Consider the following 23,750-nt stretch of genomic DNA (forward strand, 5'->3'; position numbering starts at 1 on the left):
AAATCGATCTAGAAATCGTTTAAGGTACTCCGCTTGAGAATCGGATAAGAATTGGGTAAGATATAGCCATCCCTGTGGACCGTATAGGGGAAAACCCCATTTTCAAGGGACCCCATTAGAAAAAAAAAAGACAAAAAATATAAAAAATATTTTGTCTCAGGATTTTGATGCAGAATGTTGGCAAATCGATCTAGAAATCGTTTAAGGTACTCCGCTTGAGAATCGGATAAGAATTGGGTAAGATATAGCCATCCCTGTGGACCGTATAGGGGAAAACCCCATTTTCAAGGGACCCCATCAGGAAAAATGGAAAAAAAATCTAAAAAATATTTTGTGTCAGGATTTTGATACAGAATGGTGGCAAATCGATCTAGAAATCGTTTAAGATACTCCGCTTGAGAATCGGATATAAATTGGGGAAGATATAGCCATCCCTGTGAACCCCACCGGAGAAAACCCCATTTTCAAGGGACCGCATTAGGAAAAATAGACAAAAAATCTAAAAAATATTTTGTGTCAGGATTTTGATGCAGAATGTTGGCAAATCGATCTAGAAATCGTTTAAGGTACTCCGCTTGAGAATCGGATATGAATTGGGGAAGATATAGCCATCCCTGTGGACCGTATAGGGGAAAACCCCATTTTCAAGGGACCCCATCAGGAAAAATTGAAAAAAAAATCTAAAAATATTTTGTCTCAGGATTTTGATGCAGAATGGTGGCAAATCGATCTAGAAATCGTTTAAGGTACTCCCCTTGAGAATCGGATATGAATTGGAAAAGATATCGCCATCCCTGTGGACCTCATAGGGGAAAACCCCATTTTCAAGGGACTCCATCAGGAAAAATGGACAAGAAAACTAAAAAATATTTTGTTTCAGGATTTTGATGCAGAATGGTGGCAAATCGATCTAGAAATCGTTTAAGGTACTCCGCTTGAGAATCGGATAAGAATTGGGTAAGATATAGACATCCCTGTGGACCGTATAGGGGAAAACCCCATTTTCAAGGGACCCCATCAGGAAAAATGGAAAAAAAATCTAAAAAATATTTTGTTTCAGGATTTTGATGCAGAATGGTGGCAAATCGATCTAGAAATCGTTTAAGATACTCCGCTTGAGAATCGGATATAAATTGGGGAAGATATAGCCATCCCTGTGAACCCTACCGGAGAAAACCCCATTTTTAAGGGACCCCTTTAGGAAAAATAGACAAAAAATCTAAAAAATATTTTGTCTCAGGATTTTGATGCAGAATGTTGGCAAATCAATCTAGAAATCGTTTAAGGTACTCCGCTTGAGAATCGGATATGAATTGGGGAAGATATAGCCATCCCTGTGGACCGTATAGGGGAAAACCCCATTTTCAAGGGACCCCGGAAAAATGGAAAAAAATCTAACAAATATTTTGTTTCAGGATTTTGATGCAGAATGGTGGCAAATCGATCTAGAAATCGTTTAAGGTACTCCCCTTGAGAATCGGATATGAATTGGAAAAGATATCGCCATCCCTGTGGACCCCATAGGGGAAAACCCCATTTTCAAGGGACCCCATCAGGAAAAATGGACAAAAAAACTAAAAAATATTTTGTGTCAGGATTTTGATGCAGAATGGTGGCAAATCGATCTAGAAATCGTTTAAGATACTCCGCTTGAGAATCGGATATAAATTGGGTAAGATATAGCCATCCCTGTGGACCGTATAGGGGAAAACCCCATTTTCAAGGGACCCCATCAGGAAAAATGGACAAAAAAACTAAAAAATATTTTGTGTCAGGATTTTGATTCAGAATGGTGGCAAATCGATCAAGAAATCGTTTAAGGTACTCCGCTTGAGAATCGGATATAAATTGGGTAAGATATAGCCATCCCTGTGGACCCCATAGGGGAAAACCCCATTTTCAAGGGACCCCATCAGGAAAAATGGAAAAAAAATCTAAAAAATATTTTGCCTCAGGATTTTGATGCAGAATGGTGGCAAATCGATCTAGAAATCGTTTAAGATACTCCGCTTGAGAATCGGATATAAATTGGGTAAGATATAGCCATCCCTGTGGACCGTATAGGGGAAAACCCCATTTTCAAGGGACCCCATCAGGAAAAATGGACAAAAAAACTAAAAAATATTTTGTGTCAGGATTTTGATGCAGAATGGTGGCAAATCGATCTAGAAATCGTTTGAGGTACTCCGCTTGAGAATCGGATAAGAATTGGGTAAGATATAGCCATCCCTGTGGACCGTATAGGGGAAAACCCCGTTTTCAAGGAACCCCATCAGAAAAAATGGACAACAAATTTAAAAAATATTTTGTCTCAGGATTTTTATGCAGATTATCAATCTCGAGATACAATTCGTTTAAGGTATTCCGCTTAAGAATAGAACGTGTATTTGCGAAGATACAGCCCTCGTTTGACACCATATTTTCCCCTTAAGGCTTTTTACATGGGCGCCCCTTTAAAAAAAGGACAAAAAATGGAACGAAAATTGAGTCCCAAGATTTTGATGCAGATTGATAGGGAATCGGTCTAAGAATCTTTTTAGAAAATATTTCACTTCAGAATCATCCTTTGTATGAGGTCATATGTTCCCCTAAAAGCTTTTCCGTTTTTATGCAAAAATATAGAAATATTATTGGAATTTCGATTTGTCATAACTGGGAAGAGCATAAATCGGCATTTGATTACTGGAGAGCAGAAAGCGGACAGGCACCTATTTTATTTTGAGGGAGTGGAATGAAAGAGAAAGAGAAGGACAGACTACAGCAATAACAGTCACAACAACAACATCTGAAATAATGGGGCATAAGCAAATCGCTTGATAAAATATTTGAAATTCATTTCGCGCCGCTGCTTGGCAGCCGTTGGCATTTCGATGACAGCATTTAATGCTATTATGTAAACTTTTTCTTAGTGTTTCTGCCAGAGGCAGGGAAAGGGGAAAGGGGCTTCCATAAAGGTCAGCCACAAAAATTACAAAGCCCTGTCCCATGCAGGCATTGAATTGATTTTAAAGTTCCGGCCAAACCCAAAATGTGGTTTTTTCAAACACCACAGCCTCTGTTGTGTGCGCAACAAATTAAGCCCATTAACCATCTCCGTTTTGGCCAAAAAAAAATCAACCTGTTGCAATATTGGGCACTACAAGATGATCCAAAAAGCTGGGGGCATTATCTACCAATTTAAAAAAACTGTGGGAAGTATTTATATTTGACTTTCATACGAATTTCTCTGAACGATTTCACAAATTCGATACTTTGAGTGTCTTACTGAACGTAAGACCCGAGAGGTTGGGCCTTTTAAATGATTTATCTTTACGGTTTTAACCAAAATCTTGGAGTTATAGAAGTCTTTTTTGAATTTAAAACCTTTGGATGGGGTTCGCTTCTGACGGTCTATTTTTTAACGCTTATGGCATTTTCACAATACGTTACTATTCCTTGAATTGTGGTCGAGACCTATGGGCCGACTTCGCAGTCGTTTGGGCTATAACCGCAGAAGTAGTCCGTAATTGATAAGTTTTTTGGTTGCTGGTGGAAACCAACAAAACTTCGTTGAAGCCCACCATTAGCTTAAAAATTATCTAGTGTTGCCTTTGGTATTGTGTCCAAGAACAGAAGCAGCTGACTTACAGCTAACAGCTCTTGGCCTGGCTAACAGACACAAATGCTAACAGAGTGCTTTTGCGGCTGCGCAGCAACTTGTTTTGGCGTTGCTAGATGCTGCTGTTGTTATGTCGCATGTTGCTGCCGTCTGGTTGCTGCTGACTGGTTTCTGTTGGCTGGTTTCTGTTGGCTGGTTTCTGTTGGCTGGTTTCTGTTGGTTGCTTTCTGTTGGCCCAAACGATAACGGGCTCAGTCAGTGCAGCGGCGACTCTTGAACGGTATTGTTGGCTTAGCGGTAACTCGGCACTGCGGCGTGAATACTAAACACAAAATAAAGCTGTGGATCTATTACTTATTTTTGTTTTTTTCTGGAACTTTTCCATTTTATTGTAAATTTTTTTTAATATTTTTTTGAATTTGTTTCTTGGCATTCAAGTTTTTTGCGTGCCTTGAGTGAATGTGGAAAATGTGCAAATAGGATTTAACTGGTGTTGTGTGGATTTACTTTTTGATTATTTGCTACTTATATTAGCGGCCTTTAAGACTAAAAAATTAAAAAGAAAACTGAAAAAAGGCGCCGCCGCGGATGGTCGAAAGTGAAAAACTGAATGCGCAGACGTGTGTAACATGGTTTTTACTTTCGGCCTGGTTTTGGCACCCTTGCCTGCCGTTTCTGCTTTTGTTGCTTTTTTTAAAGCCTTGGAAGTTTGCTGGGAGGCGGTGGACCATTTAGCCAAGATCTGTGCAGATTGCATAAAATAGAGGCAGCACAAAACGAAGACTTCGGCCTTTTGGATAGTTTTTTTCAATAGGCTTCGTAATTTTTTTCTGTGTACAGCTGCACCCAGCTTTAGCCGCAAAAAAAATAAAAAAAAGCAACAATCGTAGACTGCATTTAGCCTAGTTTTCAATGCAGTAATACTTTAAAAAAATACCACTAGAAAAAATGCAGCGACAAACAAAAATCTCACACTAAATTTTTACCTTCATTTTTCCTACCTCCTCGCCGTTGTCGTCGCGTCTAACTCGAACTACAACAAAACTAGCAACAACAATAATAATAACGAGAAAAAGAAAAACAAGAAGGGGAGCAGCATCTACAACATCCAATTTGGCAGCCACATATATCCCAAGGAGCCTTGTATTGCCACCTCGACCAGCAAAAAGCCGCCAAAATGCTTCCGGTAAGTGGTTGCAACTTTGCAGCAATTGAATCGAAAAACTCGGCAAGAAATCATTTTTATATCGCCTTCTGCATTTTGTACGCAATTAGCGCAAATCTGGCCAAGAGCCGTAAATTTTTTGACCAGTATTAACCATTTCCTGGCACCCATAAGGGGGTTAACAGGGGCCGGACAACCTTGAGGGGATTGGGCCTTTTGGCGTAAACCGAAAGTGGTTATCCCTGACAGGACTGCCAAGGACACTATATGGGTTCAGGAAGAATTGAAGCCTTCGCGTCATTAAACTGGTTCTGGCATCTTCGTTTTTGAATATATTTACCTACCACATACATATAATATTATATATGGATTTCTGAATTATTCATCAGAGTTGATTTCGATTTCGTTGGCCCGGTTTGACTTGTTGATATTAAATGTCTCTCTTAGATGATTGCATAATTAATGTGTGACTCAACTCAGAATTGGATTCTTGGCTTGAGAAAAAATGAGCGCTTTATGAGAAAAATGAGATTTTTATGTTTTTTGGGCAATAAAATTTGGTTGATGAAAAAGATGGAAAACAACATATTGAATTTCAATCCTCTTAATATTTAAATAACGCTTCCATATATTGAATCTTTATATCGGCAAATAAAGTTTTTACGGTCCTAGAGTTACATAACCCCGAAACTTTTACCCCGATTAACACCTCCATGGCCTCTGATTGCAGTTCCCATGCTAATTGAGTGCAAAACTTTCAGACACGAAGCACCCTAAATTCGGGGAATACAAACCAAAGACATTGCACGCATTTTAAAGATACAAAGATACTCACACTACTGGCATCCGTTGCTGTAAGTAAATCTGTTGTTTGGACCTACATACGATTCTCAATCGCAAATTCCATGCAAATTTAGTGGCGCATGCGCTGAAAACTCGTTTAGGACTTGTGGCTTTTATAGCCTGGGTTTCGTTGCTTTTGTCGTATTTTCGGTCTCAACTTATTTTTGCCACGCTATTTTTCGGTGTCTTGTGTGAGTGGGCGAAACATGTTTTGGCGACAAGTGCTCGATGGCAGATGAGTCTTAGGATTTGTATAGTAGGGTCTTCATCTCCAATCACGTCAGGCCACAAAAATGCGTGAGAAGAGGAAACCTGGCCGAGGTCTTTGTCTGAGCCAGGCGGAAATCGAATCGAAACCATACGTACATACATACATATGTATGTACCCAACTAAGCCCAGCCCGCTAGCTAAAATTGCACGTTCATGCAACTCGAGTGCAGCAAAATTATTGCCAGCTTCAACGCCAACGCAGTGGCACGCCGCACCCCAAGACAATGACAGTGAACTGGGCCCCTGAGACGATCCCGACAGCAAGCCACAGCCAAAAACAAGCTCGAAGCTTAGTCATCTAATCAAGCATTTGATATTTGCTTATAATGCAACCATAATTCCACAGTTTTGCAGGGTCCCGGGATGCCCTTTGCCTCGACCAAATAACCTCTGTTAGTTACAAAATAACAGTCCACAGACTGATACTTACATACTCGTATCAAAAACATAGATTGTGATTTTCAATGTCCCAGGAGGTGGCACAATTACATGGTTTACTCATCCAGTTACGCAGATCTCCTTCTGCCAAACCCGATTACTTTAACTTTACTAATATATAAGTTCATATACCGCCTGGAGGTGCCACATCCGCCTCGCATCCGCGAAGCGACCAAAGAAAGGGGCAAATCCAGATTGGCAAATCGGAATTCTCCGCTGGCTGAAAGTGAAACCCGGCAACAAAGGCTTGACAACGACAACAAGAGGGTAAAAGTGAATGTATCTGCGACCTTGGAGGTAGCTAGCGGGGGGTAGGGATCGTATTGATGCGTTTTGGCATTTTATTTAAAAAGCATTATAGAAGGCTTAAGTGGACCCACCAGTCGGTCTCATTAAGTTACCGGTTTTCGGCTATGAGGTTTAATATTGGCCCGAAATGCCAGCATTCCCCGTCGCATCCACTGCAATGGCTTTTGTAATTGTGTCTGTCAGATACACAGACACACGTGCATCTGGACGTATGTATCTACTGTGCCTTCCTTCAGCAGCCCCATTGCAAAATTTGCAATTTTTTGTTTCTGTTGGTTTTGTTTTTGCTGTTGCTGCTCTGCTCGTTACGTATGAGGCAGCCCCTGTAAAAGGGGGTTTGCCAACCGCGGTGGCGTCGGACTGAGACATGGTCCAGAGGCCACCGGGATGATTTGATTTCATGGCATCAACTGCACGACCTGGCTCAAGTGGGGGGAGGCTTGCGGGAGACACTGATTTGGGGAACATGCAAATCATTAGCACGCCCCTGTGCAAGAGGGGCCTGTTAAAGTCGCTGGATTTTGGCTTTAAGATTGGATTTTGTTCAAGCTCTGCCTGACATTTTTCTAGACTTGCCAATCAAAATATATTTTTGCTCATGATCGTAGCATATTTTCATTAAAAAATACAGTTCCCACCCTTGAAACATAACTGTAAATTCGCCTGTCACCTTTACGCATACCTGAACCCGAAATAAATATACTATGTATGTATTTATGTATACCACTCACCAGAGTCTGTGTGATCTTACAGACCTACTATATATTATATTCCTCCATGTATCGGTTATGCAGTCTGAAGGTCAACCTGTTTTTATTCAGCGGCCACTGAGAAGAAAAAAGCAAAAGTTATAAATTAATTTATTAAGCCAGAGCACGACCGACCACTCTCCGCATTTAAACTCGTTTGCGTTTGGCCAATACCTAATACCTAATACCCAATGGTCAATAGCCATAACAGTAACAATAACAAAACACTTGCTGAAAAATTCCTAAGTCTTGAGTCTTGGCCGACGGAGACTAACTGACCCCCAATTGGTATTTAAAAGAATGTGACTGCATTTGCCACCAGGCCGAAACAAGACGACCAAAACGCCAATAAAAACTGCTAAAAAACTGAATCAAAATGAACAATGGAGACTTTAATTGCCACAAGGATGGTGGTCAAAAACAAACAAATGGACTTAGTTGGCACAATTGTCATTGTTTGTTTGTGCTTTTTAAGAAAAAGTACAGAACGATAAATTAGGCAAGCTTGGAAAAAGATTTTCTATTTAATTTTGGCAACAATTTTTTCTGGCTAAAAGTGAAATCTCATATTTTGATATTTAATTAGCAAATTCCACCATTAAATAAGAAAGTTACCAAACTTCCCTTTCCGTTTTCTTTTTAATAAACCCCTAATTTCTCTAATCAAAATCATAATTTGCTAACAAAAAAACCAAATTTAATCGCGCCGAGTCACGTTTCGATCTAATTAAGTTGATCTTCTCGGTCCTAACCCTAAGAAGATCTCTTAACCCTACCTGGACCCTCAGTGCGCTTGACGCTTATTTTTCCCATTTCAGTTTTTTTATCTTATAGTGTTTCTGCTGATGCTTTGTTGCCGGATGTATTCTGCTTTGTTTGGCTAAACAATTTCCACCGAACGAAATTGAAAGTGGCAAGAAGCGGCCCCCAAAGCGGCAAGAGTTAATAAGAAAAGGCATAAATAAGTTGTATGGTATACCAAAGCTGTGTTTTAAAGGGCATAAAGCTTACGCAAGACCTCGTCTCCGATCGAGCTTCTTCCGTTGGTTTTTAGTGTTTGGTTTTCATTGTTCAGTTGATATGACATAATTGGTTCAAATAAGCGAAAGAAATGCTCGGAGCTCTTTACAACTCTTTAATTTGGCCACCAGCCATAGAGACAACAAAAACAAGGCTATAAAATGAAAAATAAAAACGAAATTTAAAAGGAGATGAGGTGGTTTATAACACCTACCGTTAGCTGCCTGCTAATTTCGCTATGTTTGCCAATTATCGGCCACTACAATGATAGTTTCGAAGTTAATGCGATGCGGCTTCTTGTCGATCCACCCTCGGTGAGGGAAGTGCCCAGAGGGGTGCCCTGGCAAGGGGCCAACTTTCGATTTCACTTTCATGTGGCGGCTGCAAATTTCGCACCTTCCGCAAGCACAAAAATGTCATTGCCTTGCAAAAGCTATAAACTAATCTGATGGTGTATAATTTGCAACTGGTTGCAGCGCGTCCTTTTATATTTTAATTCTCAACTGGTTCTGGCAGATGACACTTTGCTAATCAAATTATCCTTTTGGCTAAACAACGTTAGAGCACTACTCTTGAATAGCTTTCTCTACTACTGATTTTCTGAGCTTGATTAGCTAGCAGACTTTGACGTAGCCGAAAGTTGGACAATGTCCAAATTCGACAAATTTCGCCAATAAGATAAATGACAATCGGCCAGAAAGCTAAATAAACGCAGCATTTCTCCCAAGAAGTCGAGGAAATTTTGCAGACAGAATGGCGCTGGGGGTACACTCCACTGTCACTCTCCGATTTTCTGGCTTTTCTGCCACGCAAATTCGAAGCCAATGCAGCATTTTCACGGCCATCTCAGATGTGCGGTCGGAATGGCAATTAAGCTGTGATCAAACATTAATTATGGTATTAACCTGTCAGCTGGAAGGGGAAAGTTTATGGTCGAAAAGAGCAATTGGCTTGGCCAGGAGATGTCAACGAAAGCCTCCAAAATGTTGTGGGAAAAATGCACTTTTGGCTAAAACAAGAGTATTAACCGTGTTATCTTATCTTAACAAGCAAAACGAAACTAATTAAGAAGCTAAAAAGACACTCAAAAGTTTTGTTTCGCTCAGTAAACAAGTTTTATTTTACACTTTCGCCAAACATATGTACCCGATTTGTGGGTATTTAATGGTGAAAATTGTACCATTAACATGGCCAGGTGCAAAATGATAAGCTTGTCAACCCACTCACTAAACGACATGAAGCCTCGTTTGTTTCGACCAATCGATTGATGGAGCACCTTGAAATCGAAGCCGACACTTCAAAGAGCTGGAAGCAGTTAGCTGAATTGAAATTATGTGGCGAAGGGGAAACAGAACGCTTTGACATTTAACGTTATGGTGAAGTCAGTGATTTATCCAGTGAGCACCCGGAACTCGAGGGTAAAGAAAAAAATTAATGCACAAAAATCCAGCATTGGCGAAACCTGGCAGGGTCCTGATAGATTTCACAGTCCTAGCAGACCAACTGCTTAGATCATTCAGGCCTTAAATTGAATTTTCACGCTGCAGCACCCGCAAAAGGGAAAATATTTTGATTGAACAGGAGAAGGGACGGGATAGGGGCTTAAGTCCGCCAAAACAAAGCAAGAGAAAGGGCAATTGGGCGCAATCATACATACTAGCCTTTGAGAAAGTTTTGGTATATTATTTTTGCCCAAAACTCAATTCGGTAGAGTATCAAATTATTGATGGGTTTTCGATGGAGTATTGCTGGTAAGTGGTCTAAAATGGGGTAGCAAAAGAGCTGAAAATTTAGCGAAATTAAAAGCCATTAAAAGGCAGCCGACGAGAAATATTTGGCACGTAATTGGATTTAATGAACTGACCATTGTTGGGCTCGTGACGCGAAGGAAAAAATGAAGGGGCCGCAGATCTCCATCAAACATCTTCGTTTTCATCTCCATCTCCGGCTTCTAGATTTCAAGGCAATGCCATTCGAAGACAATAGGTTAGCCATGCGAACTTGAAGCTGCACAGTGTTAAGCCGAATGGCAGAAACCAAATTTTCAAAAATGCAAATTTTGACATCGATGCATTGACATTGAAGGGAGGTGATTGAAAGGCTTAGGCTCGGATTGGGGAATTGGACTGCATACACGCCACATGAACTCCCGTCAAAAGCCAAAGATGCGGGACTGGTTTAGTAATGAAATGGTTTATCAGTTGTCCAGTTAAGACCGCCAGTAGCCGGGCTCATCGATTTATGGCTCAATTGTGTGAGAGCTGGAAAACCGCTTTGCAGATCGTTTCTTTTTTTGGCTCTTGCCCGCCGTTTGCTGACCCATTGCATCCATCGATCCGGCGGAGAAACAGCGAATAAAAGATGGTCATAATCTCACCCCAACTTTTCAGCATCCGGCGACATCAACTTTCGCTTTTCTTTGCGATTTCGATATCGCATCTTGGCTCCTGTCTCTTGTCACGCGAAAAGGCGATTAATCTGACACAAGGATGGCCAGGAGTTGGGGCCAACTGGTTCCCTAAGCGGAGTCAATGACTGGGTGGCTTCTGCTCCATAATTGGCATCGCAAGTGCAAGTTTGCACACTAATTTTTGCCAGGCCAGTCCAGTAGCTTTCTTCTCCTCCCCAAAATAAAATGCATTGATCATTGGATGGAAGCCTTGCACGTAAGTGTTAATCCAAGGCTTGATGTTTTTCAGCTAGCTTTTTTAGCCATTTATCCTGCCGTGTCTTTTTCATGATTTTTTGCCTATTAAGTTGCTAATTGAAAGAACCTTGACTGGGAGTCTGAAAACAGTTCGCACGCTAATCTCGGATGCCAGCCAACAATGCTTACCTTTCTCACGACATACATCCCGACCAAAATGCAAAAGTAAATGCATCATCTTATCCGCCGATCTGTGGCATTATTGTAACCCATTTTGTTTTTGGCCAAACACACCCACTGGGCTGCGACAGAGTCGGAGTCGGTGTCGGTGTCAGTGGATTTTGGTTTATTTCGGTGGACGAGTTGAATGGTTCGGAATCCCCAAAAATACTCAAATGTCAAAAGTTTTGTTTACAAAACTCTTCAGTTACAGCTTCGGCCCGAGTTTGAGTTTCAGTTCCAGCTCAGAGCACATCCGAAATAAAATACATGAAATGTTGGAGGGCTCACGGGGCGTATACGCAACCCACTTACCAAGCCATTGATCTCTTCGGGCCTTCTTGCTGTTGTTTTATTTCTTGACTTATTTTGTTTTTGGTTTTTGTGGGGCGTTGACATTGTGACGTTGGTACCTGAAACGTGACATGATGTGCAGCACATTCTACGTGCTGCAGCGGAAATTTCCAGTCTATGCAGGAAAGAGAAGGGACAAGGGAGGAGGTTTCGAGGGAGCAAGGGGAGCGAAGGTGCGAAGGGGAGAGGCTGCAGCGACGGACCTTCTTTGAATTTTAAGTTGCATGCTGAAGTTTACAGCGTTTTTCTTTATCCCTTGGCTTTTAGTTTTTATTTTTTAGCTCCAACAGTTTCCAGCCAGTCATGATTTTGGGCCAAGCAGTGTGTGTGAATACGGGTTTGAACGAGTGAGTGCGAGTGCCGGAGGGTCTGAGTGCACGTGAGTCTAAAGCTGCAGCTGCTGCAGGCGGGTGTTATGAATAGCCTTTGCATTATATGCGAAGTACTTTCTGGCCAAGATTGATGGCTAAAACGAGACCCGCATCTACCAAAAATTTACCTATGATTCACAAGCAGGGTTTCCATTGTACTCACAGCTGCCAGTGAGTCATTAACATTCCTTCATCTGGCCTATCATATTAAAAACTGTCTGCTGTAATTAATTCAAGCCCAGGCCAAACCGAACGAATAAACATGCCAACACCATTTTCGAAGCCAAACCAAACTATAAAACACTTCGCATATTTATATAGATTTATGAACAGTTTCGAGTTAATGGGCTCCTTTTAATGGTGCAGGTGCTTACGCCTGGTTAGCACTCAATTAACTCTAATTAAATAGAGTCGGTGGCTCGTGATCCTAGGCAGGGATTTTATTTCGTGCGACAACCACATTCAATCGCGACTGATCAGGGCCGTGCAATCGATCTTTTGTGACCCGAGTTCTCAACTAAAAAACAAAACCTGCTTCGAAATAAAAAAAAATCCGAAGTGAACCAGGTCTTGCCGATTCAAGGTTAAATCCAGATTTTATGCAAACCAACTGCAACTCAGAAACTGCAAGTATAATGTAATACGCAATGTTTCTGCATATTTGTGGAGTGTGTTTTTGGGTTTTACTTTTTAGTAGCGTAACGCGATGGCTTACGTAACCCATCCAGCTGCATTTTAAAAGCGAATAAATATGTGTAAATGTGCCACACACACACACACACAGTTAAGTGTTGCAACTTGTCGCAGTAGCAACTGCAACAGCAACAACTTGTCCATAAATTGTGTGCTACTAGCTGTAAATCCGGCCAAAATTGAGAACTGTTTTGGCCTGCCCTGCAGCCACTTAGGTTGCAAGTTGCACGTTGCAGGTTTTTGTTGCTAGTGACTTGTTGCCGTCCCAGCAGCAACATCCACACTACCTGACTGTTTTCGGCTCTGATTTTAATTGCCAGCCACAGTCACAAGTTGCAATTGAAAAAACTGAAACAAATCTTGCACTTGTCTTTCAGGGCAAGTATGGCAAGGCACACGAAAAAAATGAGTGTGATTGGATCACTTTATCCATCATTACTTTGATTGTCTCCCCTCTTGGAGCTCTGTCTCTTGGCGGTTTTCCTCCGTGTAATGTTCACCGTGCGTAAAATGGGCAAATTTGTCAAAGCAAACGCTAACCAATCAATGCGAAATGCGAAATGCGAATGCTCATGCGCATTGTACAATCCAAATTGTTGCCATTTCTTTTTCATTTTGATTATTTCTGTTTGGTCATTTTTATTTTGGCCTGCAGTCTTTTATGTAAGCAGCTGCAGTACCAGAAAAAGCTGCCATAAAGTAATGTTAGGCAATGCGTGAGCGACAAAAGCTACTGCACAGTACCACAACCATGTAAATGATGGCTATATATAAATGTAAATTGCCAAAGCGTTCCATAAACAGAGCTTGTTTACCTGCGGTCTTACCTGGTCCAATGACCTAATGTCCATCAAGCACACCAAGCACACGCTTTCGTCCCATTAGCCATTGTTATTTGCTATTAGCTACTAGCTGTTAGCGGTTGGCCACTCAGAGAGGGATTCCGATCCCGCCAGAATGTGTTCGAGTAGCTTTTTGGCTGAAATGGCACAAGTGCGACGGATATGGGTACTGTTGCGATTTACGGCCAAGAGGGGAAAGCTGTCCCCATTTGCCGCCCCTCATTGCCTCTTCGCGGCAGAAGCAGAGTCAAAGTGGTAGCATTACACGAGAACAAAGCTTTTTTAAAGCTAGTTCTTCAACGGACTCCAGTATACTCTAAAGGATTTTGCGAGGAGAAGTGTGAAAGCGTTTCTGTTTTCTCAGAAGCTGAAAAGCTGACTTATTTTTATACCCTTGCAGAGGGTATTATAATTTTGTCCAAAAGTGTGCAACGCAGTGAAGGAGACATCTCCGACCCTATAAAGTATATATATTCTTGATCAGGATCACCTCCTGAGTTGATATGAGCATGTCCGTCTGTCCGTCTGTCCGTCTGTCCGTCTGTCCGTCTGTCCGTCTGTCCGTCTGTCCGTCTGTCTGTTTCTACGCAAACTAGTCTCTCAGTTTTAAAGCTATCGTCTTGAAACTTTGCACACACCCTTCTTTCCTTTGCACGCAGTATATAAGTCGGAACGGCCGGGATCGGCCGACTATATCCTATAGCTGCCATATAACTGATTGATCGGAAATGGTATAACTTTGGTGTTTTTAGAGTTAGAGAGTTCAAATTTGACATGAGAGCTATTTTTGGCAAAATAATACGACATGCCAAATTTCATAAGGATCGGCCGACTATATCCTATAGCTGCCATATAACTCAACGATCGGAAATGACCCAACTTTCGTGTTTTTGAAGATAGAAAGCTGGAATTAAGTACAGACTCTATTTTTGGTTAGTTGATCCAACCTACCAAATTTCATTAGGATCGGCCGACTATATCCTATAGCTGCCATATAACTGAACGATCGGAAATGACCCAACTTTTGTGTTTTTGAAGATAGAAAGCTGGAACTTGGTACAGATTATATTTTGATCCATCGTACCAAATTTCATAAGGATCGGCCAACTATATCCGATGTTTGCGATATATATCCGGTTTTAGCTGCAAGGGTATATAAACTTCGGCTCCGCCCGAAGTTAGCTTTCCTTTCTTGTTTTTAGATTTTTTATTGTAATTAATTGGTTTTATTATGATGTAATCATAAGGATCGGCCAACTATATCCGATGTTTGCGCTATATATTCGGTTTTAGCTGCAAGGGTATATCAACTTCGGCTCCGCCCGAAGTTAGCTTTGCTTTCTTGTTTATATTAAAAAAAAACTTGAACCTTGGTTCTATCTACACTTTGAAGCAATATTTGAGTGACTTTCTGACGATTTCTTTGGGTAATCGCCTGATATTCTACTGAGAGAGACTTGCGACTAATTTTGATTTGACTTAATAACTCTAAATTGATTTTTGGCAAAAGAAAGCTGCTCCCGTCACCCGTAATTACCCGCTGCCTCATCTAGTAATGACACATGTAGCCACAGATACCGATGCTAAGATACAGCGTTATAGACTGCTAATTAGTTATGGAGCTAACCTGTTCCCAGCAACCACACTGGGGAAGGCAGATGTTTTCGGCGAAGACGATGACGAGATGTCTTACATAGCAGCTTGATCAATTTTTATGCCAGGCACTTTGTTTCGGCGCTATGTGTAAAAATCACTCCCATCAATGAAGCCAAAAAAATCGTATAAAAATTGTACAAAAATAAAACAGAAACCGGCATGGCTCGCTCACATACACGAACACACGCACATACGCGATCGAAGTCAAGTTTTTTTCAGTTTTCAGTTTCAGTTCAGCCAGAGTTTTATGTTATGTAATATTTGTCGGCTTGTTGTTTCTCTTTCGATGGCCGCTGACCAAAATCCAAAAAGATTTGGGCCCATTGTGGGGCTGTTGTAACACTTTGGCATTTTAATATGAAAATCCGTTTAAGATATTTTTGAGTGTGACTCAGGCTCAATTGCCAGAGCTCGAGACCCACTCCGCACAAATAATGAACCTAGCTCCGTTTCCGTGTCGCCTCGTCGTTCATAACCGAATAGGGCGTGGCTCAAGGGGGCGCCCCTGCATCTGATTAGGTCCGATTTGCATATGAAATTCATCTCATCACAGCTTATGTAAGACGTGTCTTTTCGACGGGTCGCTTCGACCTTCATGGGAACCGTGGGTCTTTTGTTACTCGTGTGGACCGGAACCCTGTCCAATTTCCTATCTCCAATCTGTCCGATCCATCGATGTCACTGTGTCAATGCTCTATCGAATCCAAAGCGTTTCGTGCTAATCGATCCGAGAACCGATTTCAAAGCCCCCGAGACGACTTCCGCCTGGAGTCAGAAATTTCGTTCATAAGAAATCATTTCATTATCTCTAATTATATTTGATTTATTTGTTCTCCATTGCAGTTCCGACGTGGAGCGGTGTGGCAAACACTCTTCCTCCTCTGCGCACTTGCCTATTGCATTAATGGTAAGTTCTAAAACATTTTATATTGAGAGGAGAGTGCTACAAAATACACACAGAAAGGTTTGGACTAAGAAAGTATTACAAACATAACGTACATATCTGAAATGATCATGTAGCTATTACTATTCCACTGTGTTGATATAATTTTTTAAGTTCCCTAGGTGTTTAAACTTGCTTGTTTTGATCAATTTAATAATTACTCGATTAAAACCCTAAAACTCCAACCCATAACAGAGGCCAGCAGCGAGGGTCGCGTCGTCTGTTACTATACAAACTGGAGTGTCTACCGTCCAGGAACGGCAAAATTCAATCCGCAGAACATCAATCCATACCTGTGTACACATCTGGTGTACGCATTCGGTGGATTCACGAAGGACAACCAGATGAAGCCCTTCGACAAGTACCAGGACATCGAGCAGGGTGAGTTTGTGTTTGTGTTTGTTTGCTCGTGCCCGCAACCCAGACACGCCCCTTTTATCCGGCGAGTTAATTTGGCTCGATTTTAATTTCCTGTCCGTCTGATGGACACCATGCATCCTCCCCCAACTCCATCCACTAGGTGGCTATGCCAAGTTCACCGGACTGAAGACCTACAACAAGCAGCTGAAGACTATGATTGCCATAGGAGGCTGGAACGAGGCCAGTTCTCGCTTCTCCCCCCTGGTTGCAAGTCCGGATCGTCGCCAGCAGTTCATCAAAAACATCCTGAAGTTTTTGCGCCAGAACCACTTCGACGGTATCGACCTGGACTGGGAGTACCCCGCCCACCGCGAAGGCGGCAAGTCCCGGGACCGCGACAACTACGCCCAGTTCGTCCAGGAGCTTCGAGCCGAATTTGAGCGGGAGGCGGAGAAGACCGGCAGGACGCGTCTCCTCCTGACCATGGCTGTGCCCGCCGGCATAGAATACATAGACAAAGGCTACGATGTGCCTAAGTTGAACAAGTATCTCGACTGGTTTAACGTTCTCACTTATGATTTTCACTCCTCCCACGAGCCCTCTGTCAACCACCATGCTCCTTTGTATTCACTGGAGGAGGACTCCGAGTACAACTATGATGCAGAGCTGAATATTGTAGGAATTGGTTTGATTTTATTCCTTTCTGGTTCTAATTTTGTTAAATTTTAAGGACTACTCAATCAAGTACTACCTAAAAGCTGGAGCAGACAGAGACAAGCTGGTGTTGGGAATTCCCACCTATGGTCGATCTTATACCCTGATCAACGAGGAGAGTACCGAGCTGGGCGCTCCTTCTGAGGGTCCGGGAGAGCAAGGAGACGCCACCCGCGAAAAGGGATACCTGGCCTATTATGAAGTAAGCATTTACAATTTTTTTACAAGTCACCAAGTGACCCTGCTTTCTTCCAGATCTGTCAGACGTTGAAAGACGATCCCGAGTGGACGGTGGTGCAACCAAACGCCAATGTTATGGGTCCCTACGCCTTCAGAAGGAACCAGTGGGTGGGCTACGATGACGAGGCTATTGTGCGCAAGAAGGCTGAATATGTGGTGGCCCAAGGCCTAGGCGGAATCATGTTCTGGGCAATTGACAACGATGATTTCCGGGGAACCTGTAATGGAAAACCATACCCCCTGATTGAGGCAGCCAAAGAGGCTATGGTGGACGCTCTGGGGTAAAATAATCCAAAGCATTGCATAGAAATCCTGTTTAAACCTCTATTGTCTTTCCAGTCTCGGCATCAACGAGGTGGCCAAGCCGAGTAGTCTCCAAAAACCATCGCGTTCCCGTAGCCGCGATAATGGAAGCACTAGAAATCGCCTGAATGGAAAATCAGAGGCGACCTCGACGTCCGTGCGACCCTCTGTAACCCGACGACCCGTTGTCACCAGAACCACTCAGGCCCCTCCTCCAAGCACAACTTTCAAGCTGACTGATGCCGAGGGCTCGTCTCTCTACATAGGAGGTAGGGCGTCCACCACTCCGCCTCCGCCCACTACCCCGGACCCAGGCTCGGACTTCAAGTGCGAGGAAGAGGGCTTCTTCCAGCACCCTAGGGACTGCAAGAAGTACTACTGGTGCTTAGACAGCGGTCCTTCTGGCCTAGGAATCGTGGCCCATATGTTCACCTGCCCGTCGGGACTATATTTTAATCCTGCAGCTGATTCTTGTGACTTTGCCAGGAATGTACCCTGCAAGACGAAAAAGTGAGTGGACGCTTTTCAAATTCAATGCAATGTCTTTTTCACAATTCAATTCATCCTGCTAGATCGACCACAGTCACTCCTGTGACCTCCACCACCACGACCACCACGGTTCGTTCCAATCGCGTGACAGCGGCTCCGACCGCTCGTCCTGTGCATCCACGTCCCAGCACCACCAGCACTACGACCACTACAACAACTCCGGAGCCCGTGGAAGATCTGGAGTACGAGGAGGACACTGATGAACAGTCGCCTAACAAGTCCACCGACGGAGAAGAGGATCCTCAGGTAATCAAGGAACTGATCGATCTGATACGCAAAGTGGGTGGAGTGGAGCAATTGGAAAAGCACCTCCTGCGCAACAAGGACGGCTCCATTACACTTAAGGAGAACTCCGCTAACGGGGCTGCCACCACGCCCTCGACGATCAGCAAATCCTTGTATGACCGAGTGCTTAGTCGCCCCGGAACTTTGAGCTCATTCACACGCAACCGCTTGAAAATTGCCGAAGCCTCTGTGTCGAGCACTGAAGCAACAACAAGCACCAGTGCGTCTGCCGGCAACAGCTACTCGAAGTACTCCTCCGTTTTGAGAGGCAACAGTCGCCAGGGACCCCAAAACGAGGGAATCGAGAAGCTGGCTGAGTTCGATGGTTTTCTTAAAGAACGCAAGCAATATGTAACCATCAATCGCCAGCGGTCACCCAATCAGGGCGAAGCTGAGGAACACAGCCAACAGGAGGAAGAGGACGATCAGAACGATCAGGTGGAGACAAGTACTCGTCGTGCCCTGAGCGCCATAACCCCGTCGTATACTAGTCTTCGACGGACAAGACCCACCACAGTGGCACCACCTGCAGGAGAGTCCTTCCATCAGGAGGAGGAGGAAGACGAGGTGGTGGAGAAGAAGGTTCCGCAGCAGGTCAAATCCTATGCTACCTTAAGCCGTACAAGAGAACGCACCACCACAGCACCTCTAGTGACGGAAGTCACCGAAACAGTCCCTAGTTCAACGACCAATCGGTGAGTTCTGAGTTAAAATCATAATTTAAACAATCTTTAAATAATAACCTTGTTTTAGTTACAAATACTTCGAGCGGACCCGACCCACAAAAGCGGGGACTTTGGAAGCTTCCAAGGATGAGGAAGATCCAGCTGACCAAGAAGACGAGGAGGAGGTGTACGAGGAGGAGAATATTACGGTACAAAGAAAACAAAGCACAAACACACGTAAATATGCGAGCATAGGCCGCAGAAGTACAACCACAGCTACACCCGAAACAACAACCACCTCAGGCACAGAGACCGCCAAGGCCAACAACAACAACATCCACTACAATAGCAACAACAACAACAACAACAACAACCAAGTGAAACAGAATAACATAATACCAACAACAGTAACAGATGAAAGCAGCACCACAGCACTCCCTACACCAACCAGCACCAATCCCGAAGAGCCCGAAACAACCACAGCAACAAAAACTAACGAAACCACTGAACCAAATGATAGAATCTCAACCACAACAACCACTAACAACCCATCTACCACAACCACACCCACACCCACACCAAGTCTAGCATCCACTACCCCAACAACAAACATCCCTAGCGCCGATTCCGAAAGTTCGGGCGACGCTTCGCCCACCCCCCTTATCACCGACTCCCCTGACTTAGCACTTCCAACAACCACCACGGAACCCGAACTGGCCACGGCAACGACAACCACACCGAAGACAACAACAACAGCAACAATTACGTCCGCAGGGATCCACAGTGAACTGAATAACGACATTGACAACGACAGCGATGACAGTGAGGTAACAAAACCCAAGACACAGTACAAGTATGCCACCACCAATCGAAGACGCATAACAACAACAACAGCAACGACAACCACAAACAAAACTGCAAGCAACAACAATTCAGAAGCTGCGAACGATGCTAGTCCACGAAACGGTTTGAGTAGTTTAAATAACATTAGAGCCTCCACAAATACCCACCCGGGCAGAAGGCAATCCCAAACCCAACCCGAGCATACAACCATACAACCGAGTTCTCCCTCTGCCAGCCTGAGCAGTGTTTCTAGTCCCCGACCCTTTGGGTATCCCCGTCGTCGCACACGACCTAGTAGTAGCACCCCCACCACCACCACTTACCAATCTGATAACGATAACAATAACAGTACCTATAACGATAATACAAACGAAACCGATGCCGTTGCAAGTGTAGTGAAGAAGACGCGACCATCCCCAGGGGATAGGCCCAAGGTGAGTGCCAGTCTTCCAACAGCAAACAGATCCACAACCACCACACTGCACAACCTCCACCACCAAGATCAACTAGAATCCCACGTAGAAGTAGCTGGTAATGGTGGCAATAGCTTAAGGCATGAAGTAGTTAGCTCTAGTTTAAGTCAAACCCCAAACCATATCGATGATCCCGATAATGGCAGCCTTACCCAGACCAAGACTAAGTACACGTGGCGGGCGGTGCGAAGACCGACCCAGCGTCCCCGCAATTCTCTGGCGGGGGATGATAAAGACTCGCGCCGTTTTGCTGGCAAGCAGTTGAACTCCGACATACCATTGGAGCAGGACCTTTCCAGTACCACAAAGTTTCGCAGTCGTCGCCTTAACTCTGCCGAAGACGAGTCTGAGGTGGCTCACGCTACTGCCGGAATCGTCCATAGTACCCGCAGCTTCCAAAGCACCTACCGAGGCGATCAGTCAAGTAAGAATATCTAATATAGGCTCTAAATTTACCCATTCATCATTTTACTCCCACATTAGGTAGCCTGAATGTTGATGCCTCGGCCGAAGATGAAAATATAGCCGCGGAGGTTATTGACAACGAGAAAAGGGGAGAAACCAAAGCCCCAGCTGGCAGTGGAAATTCCGATGATAGCAATACAGCTACCGAGCAAGAATCGCCTGAATCTGTCACAGAATTACCGCTTCCGGCAGAGGCTCTTGAAGTATCTGAAATAACCACTCTGAGTCCTCTTGAAGAATCAGGAATAGAAAGTTCTTCCGAACCGGTAAACATCAGTAACACCTCAACATCCGAAGAATCTATCAGCAGAATAAGTGAGATAAATCGCGTGTCTTCGATTGAAGAAAGCACAGTAACCCCCAAGGGAGATAAGACACCCATCACTGAACCTCCAGCGATCAGTATTGAATCACTGCCAGTCACAGAAAATACCCTAACAACCGCAGCAAAGCCAAGTGATTTTCACCTATTTAGTTCAATAACCACAGAACCCAACCCCACAGAGGAAACAACCACAACTAGTGGCGCTCCGAGACGTCGAGTAGTTTTAAGGACTAGAGTCAGAAGCACTGAAAAGCCCAGTAGCACCACTGAAGCAATATCTGTTGAAGAATCAACCGTAAAAGAAATTAAAAGGCGAAAATTCTTTACAGAAAGCACAACGAAAGTCGCTACAGAAGAAAGAAGTACCCCTGCTGCCGTAAATGAAGAAGAACTTACATCTACTGAACGCTCTTTCGTTAAAGTTAGCAGCACGGAAGATTCAACTGGGAAAAGCTTCAGCAACGCTGATAAAACTCTTGGCAGTTCTAGTCTAGATCTTAGCGATGATGGCCCATCAACCGAGGCCTCAAAACGTCTCTCTTTTATGAGACATGGCATCCCTGAATATTTAATTAAAGAAACCATTAGTAGCTCTACTGAAGCGGAAATTCCTACGGATACCACAACTGAAAATGCACCAACACGAAGTTCATTCTTTAGCAGTACCCCCACTGAAGCTCCAAAATCCAATGTAACCGAAGAAACCACCTCAGCTAGCGATGAACTTGAACCAAAGATACCAGATCCTGCCACTACAGAACGTTCGTTTTTCCGTAACAAGGCGTCGAACACCACGGGTGTAATCAGCACCACCAGTAGACCTCTCTTTCGCAGCAGAAGTACTGAAGCTTCAGTTATATCTTCTACAGAAGAGAAAAACGAAGTTGAGACATCAACGATTCTTCCTCGTCGTCGCGTTATAGTTCGAGGTAAATACAGACCTCGTCAAGAGGGAGATCTTTCTTCTCTCCTGGCTGCGGATGCAAACAAAAGGGTCCGAAACCATCAGCAGAGCACCACTGAAGCACCTTTGGATGTTAAAAAGTCTCCAAGAAAAGAACTTGAAGAAACGGAATTTCTTTCGAAGTCGAAACAGCCAGAAGAGCCGAAACCGTTGCAGAATTCAAATACTGGTAATCGATCCTCGTTTAATACGCTTCGCAACCGCACCACAACTAAAACCGAGAATCTTGGAAATGGCATTACTCGCACACGCACCACTTATGTGCGAACCCTAGACGCCGGTCAAAAAGTAGTGAAGCGCATTCACACCAAAACTATAGAGGAGAAACCCGCTGAATACGAGTATATAGTTGATGAAGTAACGCGACCGCCGACGCCAAGCACCACGAAGCGAAGTGTGACTCGAAACCGTGGCTCTGTCCGTTTCCAGAGCAACGATCTGTCTTCTCTTTTGGCTCTAGACTTTGCCTCGCGCAATCGTCAAAAGGCCCAAACCACTGAGGCAACTGTAACGAAGATGCGCCGACGTCTGCTGAAAAGACCCAAGGAAACAGTAGAGCACGAGGAAGTGGAGGAATACGAGTACGAGGCAGGAAACGAGGGGGAAGAGGATGAGCCAGTAGTGAGCACCACCGCCAGGGCGATTATTCAAAGAAGCAGGCCCACCCGACGTAGCACGACCACTTCCACCACATCTATTTCCACTGAAGAAGAGAATAAAATTGAAGCCAACACTAAGAGGTCCAACTTTACTTTCAGGAGACCATCTAAAGCGCCATCCCCAACCACTGAAACTAGTATAGAAAACGCTTCCACGGAATCCAACACAAAGCGAATTGTAGGCTATAGAAGACCTTTGAGTACCACAACCACCACCTCCCCGACTATCGTTCCTGAAACGGCTGACGACGAGGCCCCAGATGACCAATTAGCAGCAGCAAAGTTAAGATTTGTGAATCGACTTAAAACTAGCTCCACATCCACTACTACTGAATCAACAACCGTAATCTCCAGCACCACTGAAGTAGATTTAAGCAATCTTAAAGACCAGTTGACGAAAGCTATTAACCGCCTGCAGTCGGGGAATACAGTTGAAAACGGGGCCTCAGTCAAAGAAGCTGCAGTGACCGCCGACGATAGCGATGATAAGCTTTCCCTTCCCATATATCACAGAAGGAAGTACTACCAGTATGTGAAGGACTCTCCAATCACTTACATTGACAAGTCCCCAGCTCCACCGGACATCGAAAATGTGACTGTGAATATAAAACAGCAGATACATGATGTGTTCAATGTCAGTGGTAACGAGACACCAAACAATTCGCTTGAGAGCGAGGGTGACAACGAAGATCATCGCCTCGCAATGGAACAGGCCAAAGAAATCAATGCCGAGCTCGGTCATTTTTTATTGAAAACCCCCGGGTCAAAGTAGGTCACCCGGGGGCAA

The 23,750-nt window shown here is 43.8% G+C and overlaps 1 protein-coding gene across 1 annotated transcript in view; it reads left to right on the forward strand.

Annotated features, from left to right (window-relative positions):
* Positions 1-3,799: 3,799 nt before the first annotated feature.
* Cht6 (Chitinase 6) overlaps positions 3,800-23,750 on the forward strand; it is a 30,926-nt gene continuing 10,975 nt past the window's right edge. The window contains 11 exon segments of the mRNA XM_017254091.2: positions 3,800-3,878; positions 4,647-4,784; positions 16,019-16,082; positions 16,314-16,499; positions 16,639-17,153; positions 17,209-17,394; positions 17,448-17,713; positions 17,772-18,245; positions 18,308-19,264; positions 19,323-20,974; positions 21,034-23,735. Of these exon segments, the coding sequence (XP_017109580.2) occupies positions 4,776-4,784; positions 16,019-16,082; positions 16,314-16,499; positions 16,639-17,153; positions 17,209-17,394; positions 17,448-17,713; positions 17,772-18,245; positions 18,308-19,264; positions 19,323-20,974; positions 21,034-23,735 (7,011 nt within the window). The 5' untranslated portion in view covers positions 3,800-3,878; positions 4,647-4,775.

The sequence above is a fragment of the Drosophila bipectinata genome, chromosome XR (genome assembly GCF_030179905.1).
Source record: "Drosophila bipectinata strain 14024-0381.07 chromosome XR, DbipHiC1v2, whole genome shotgun sequence".
NCBI classification, from domain to species: domain Eukaryota; kingdom Metazoa; phylum Arthropoda; class Insecta; order Diptera; family Drosophilidae; genus Drosophila; species Drosophila bipectinata.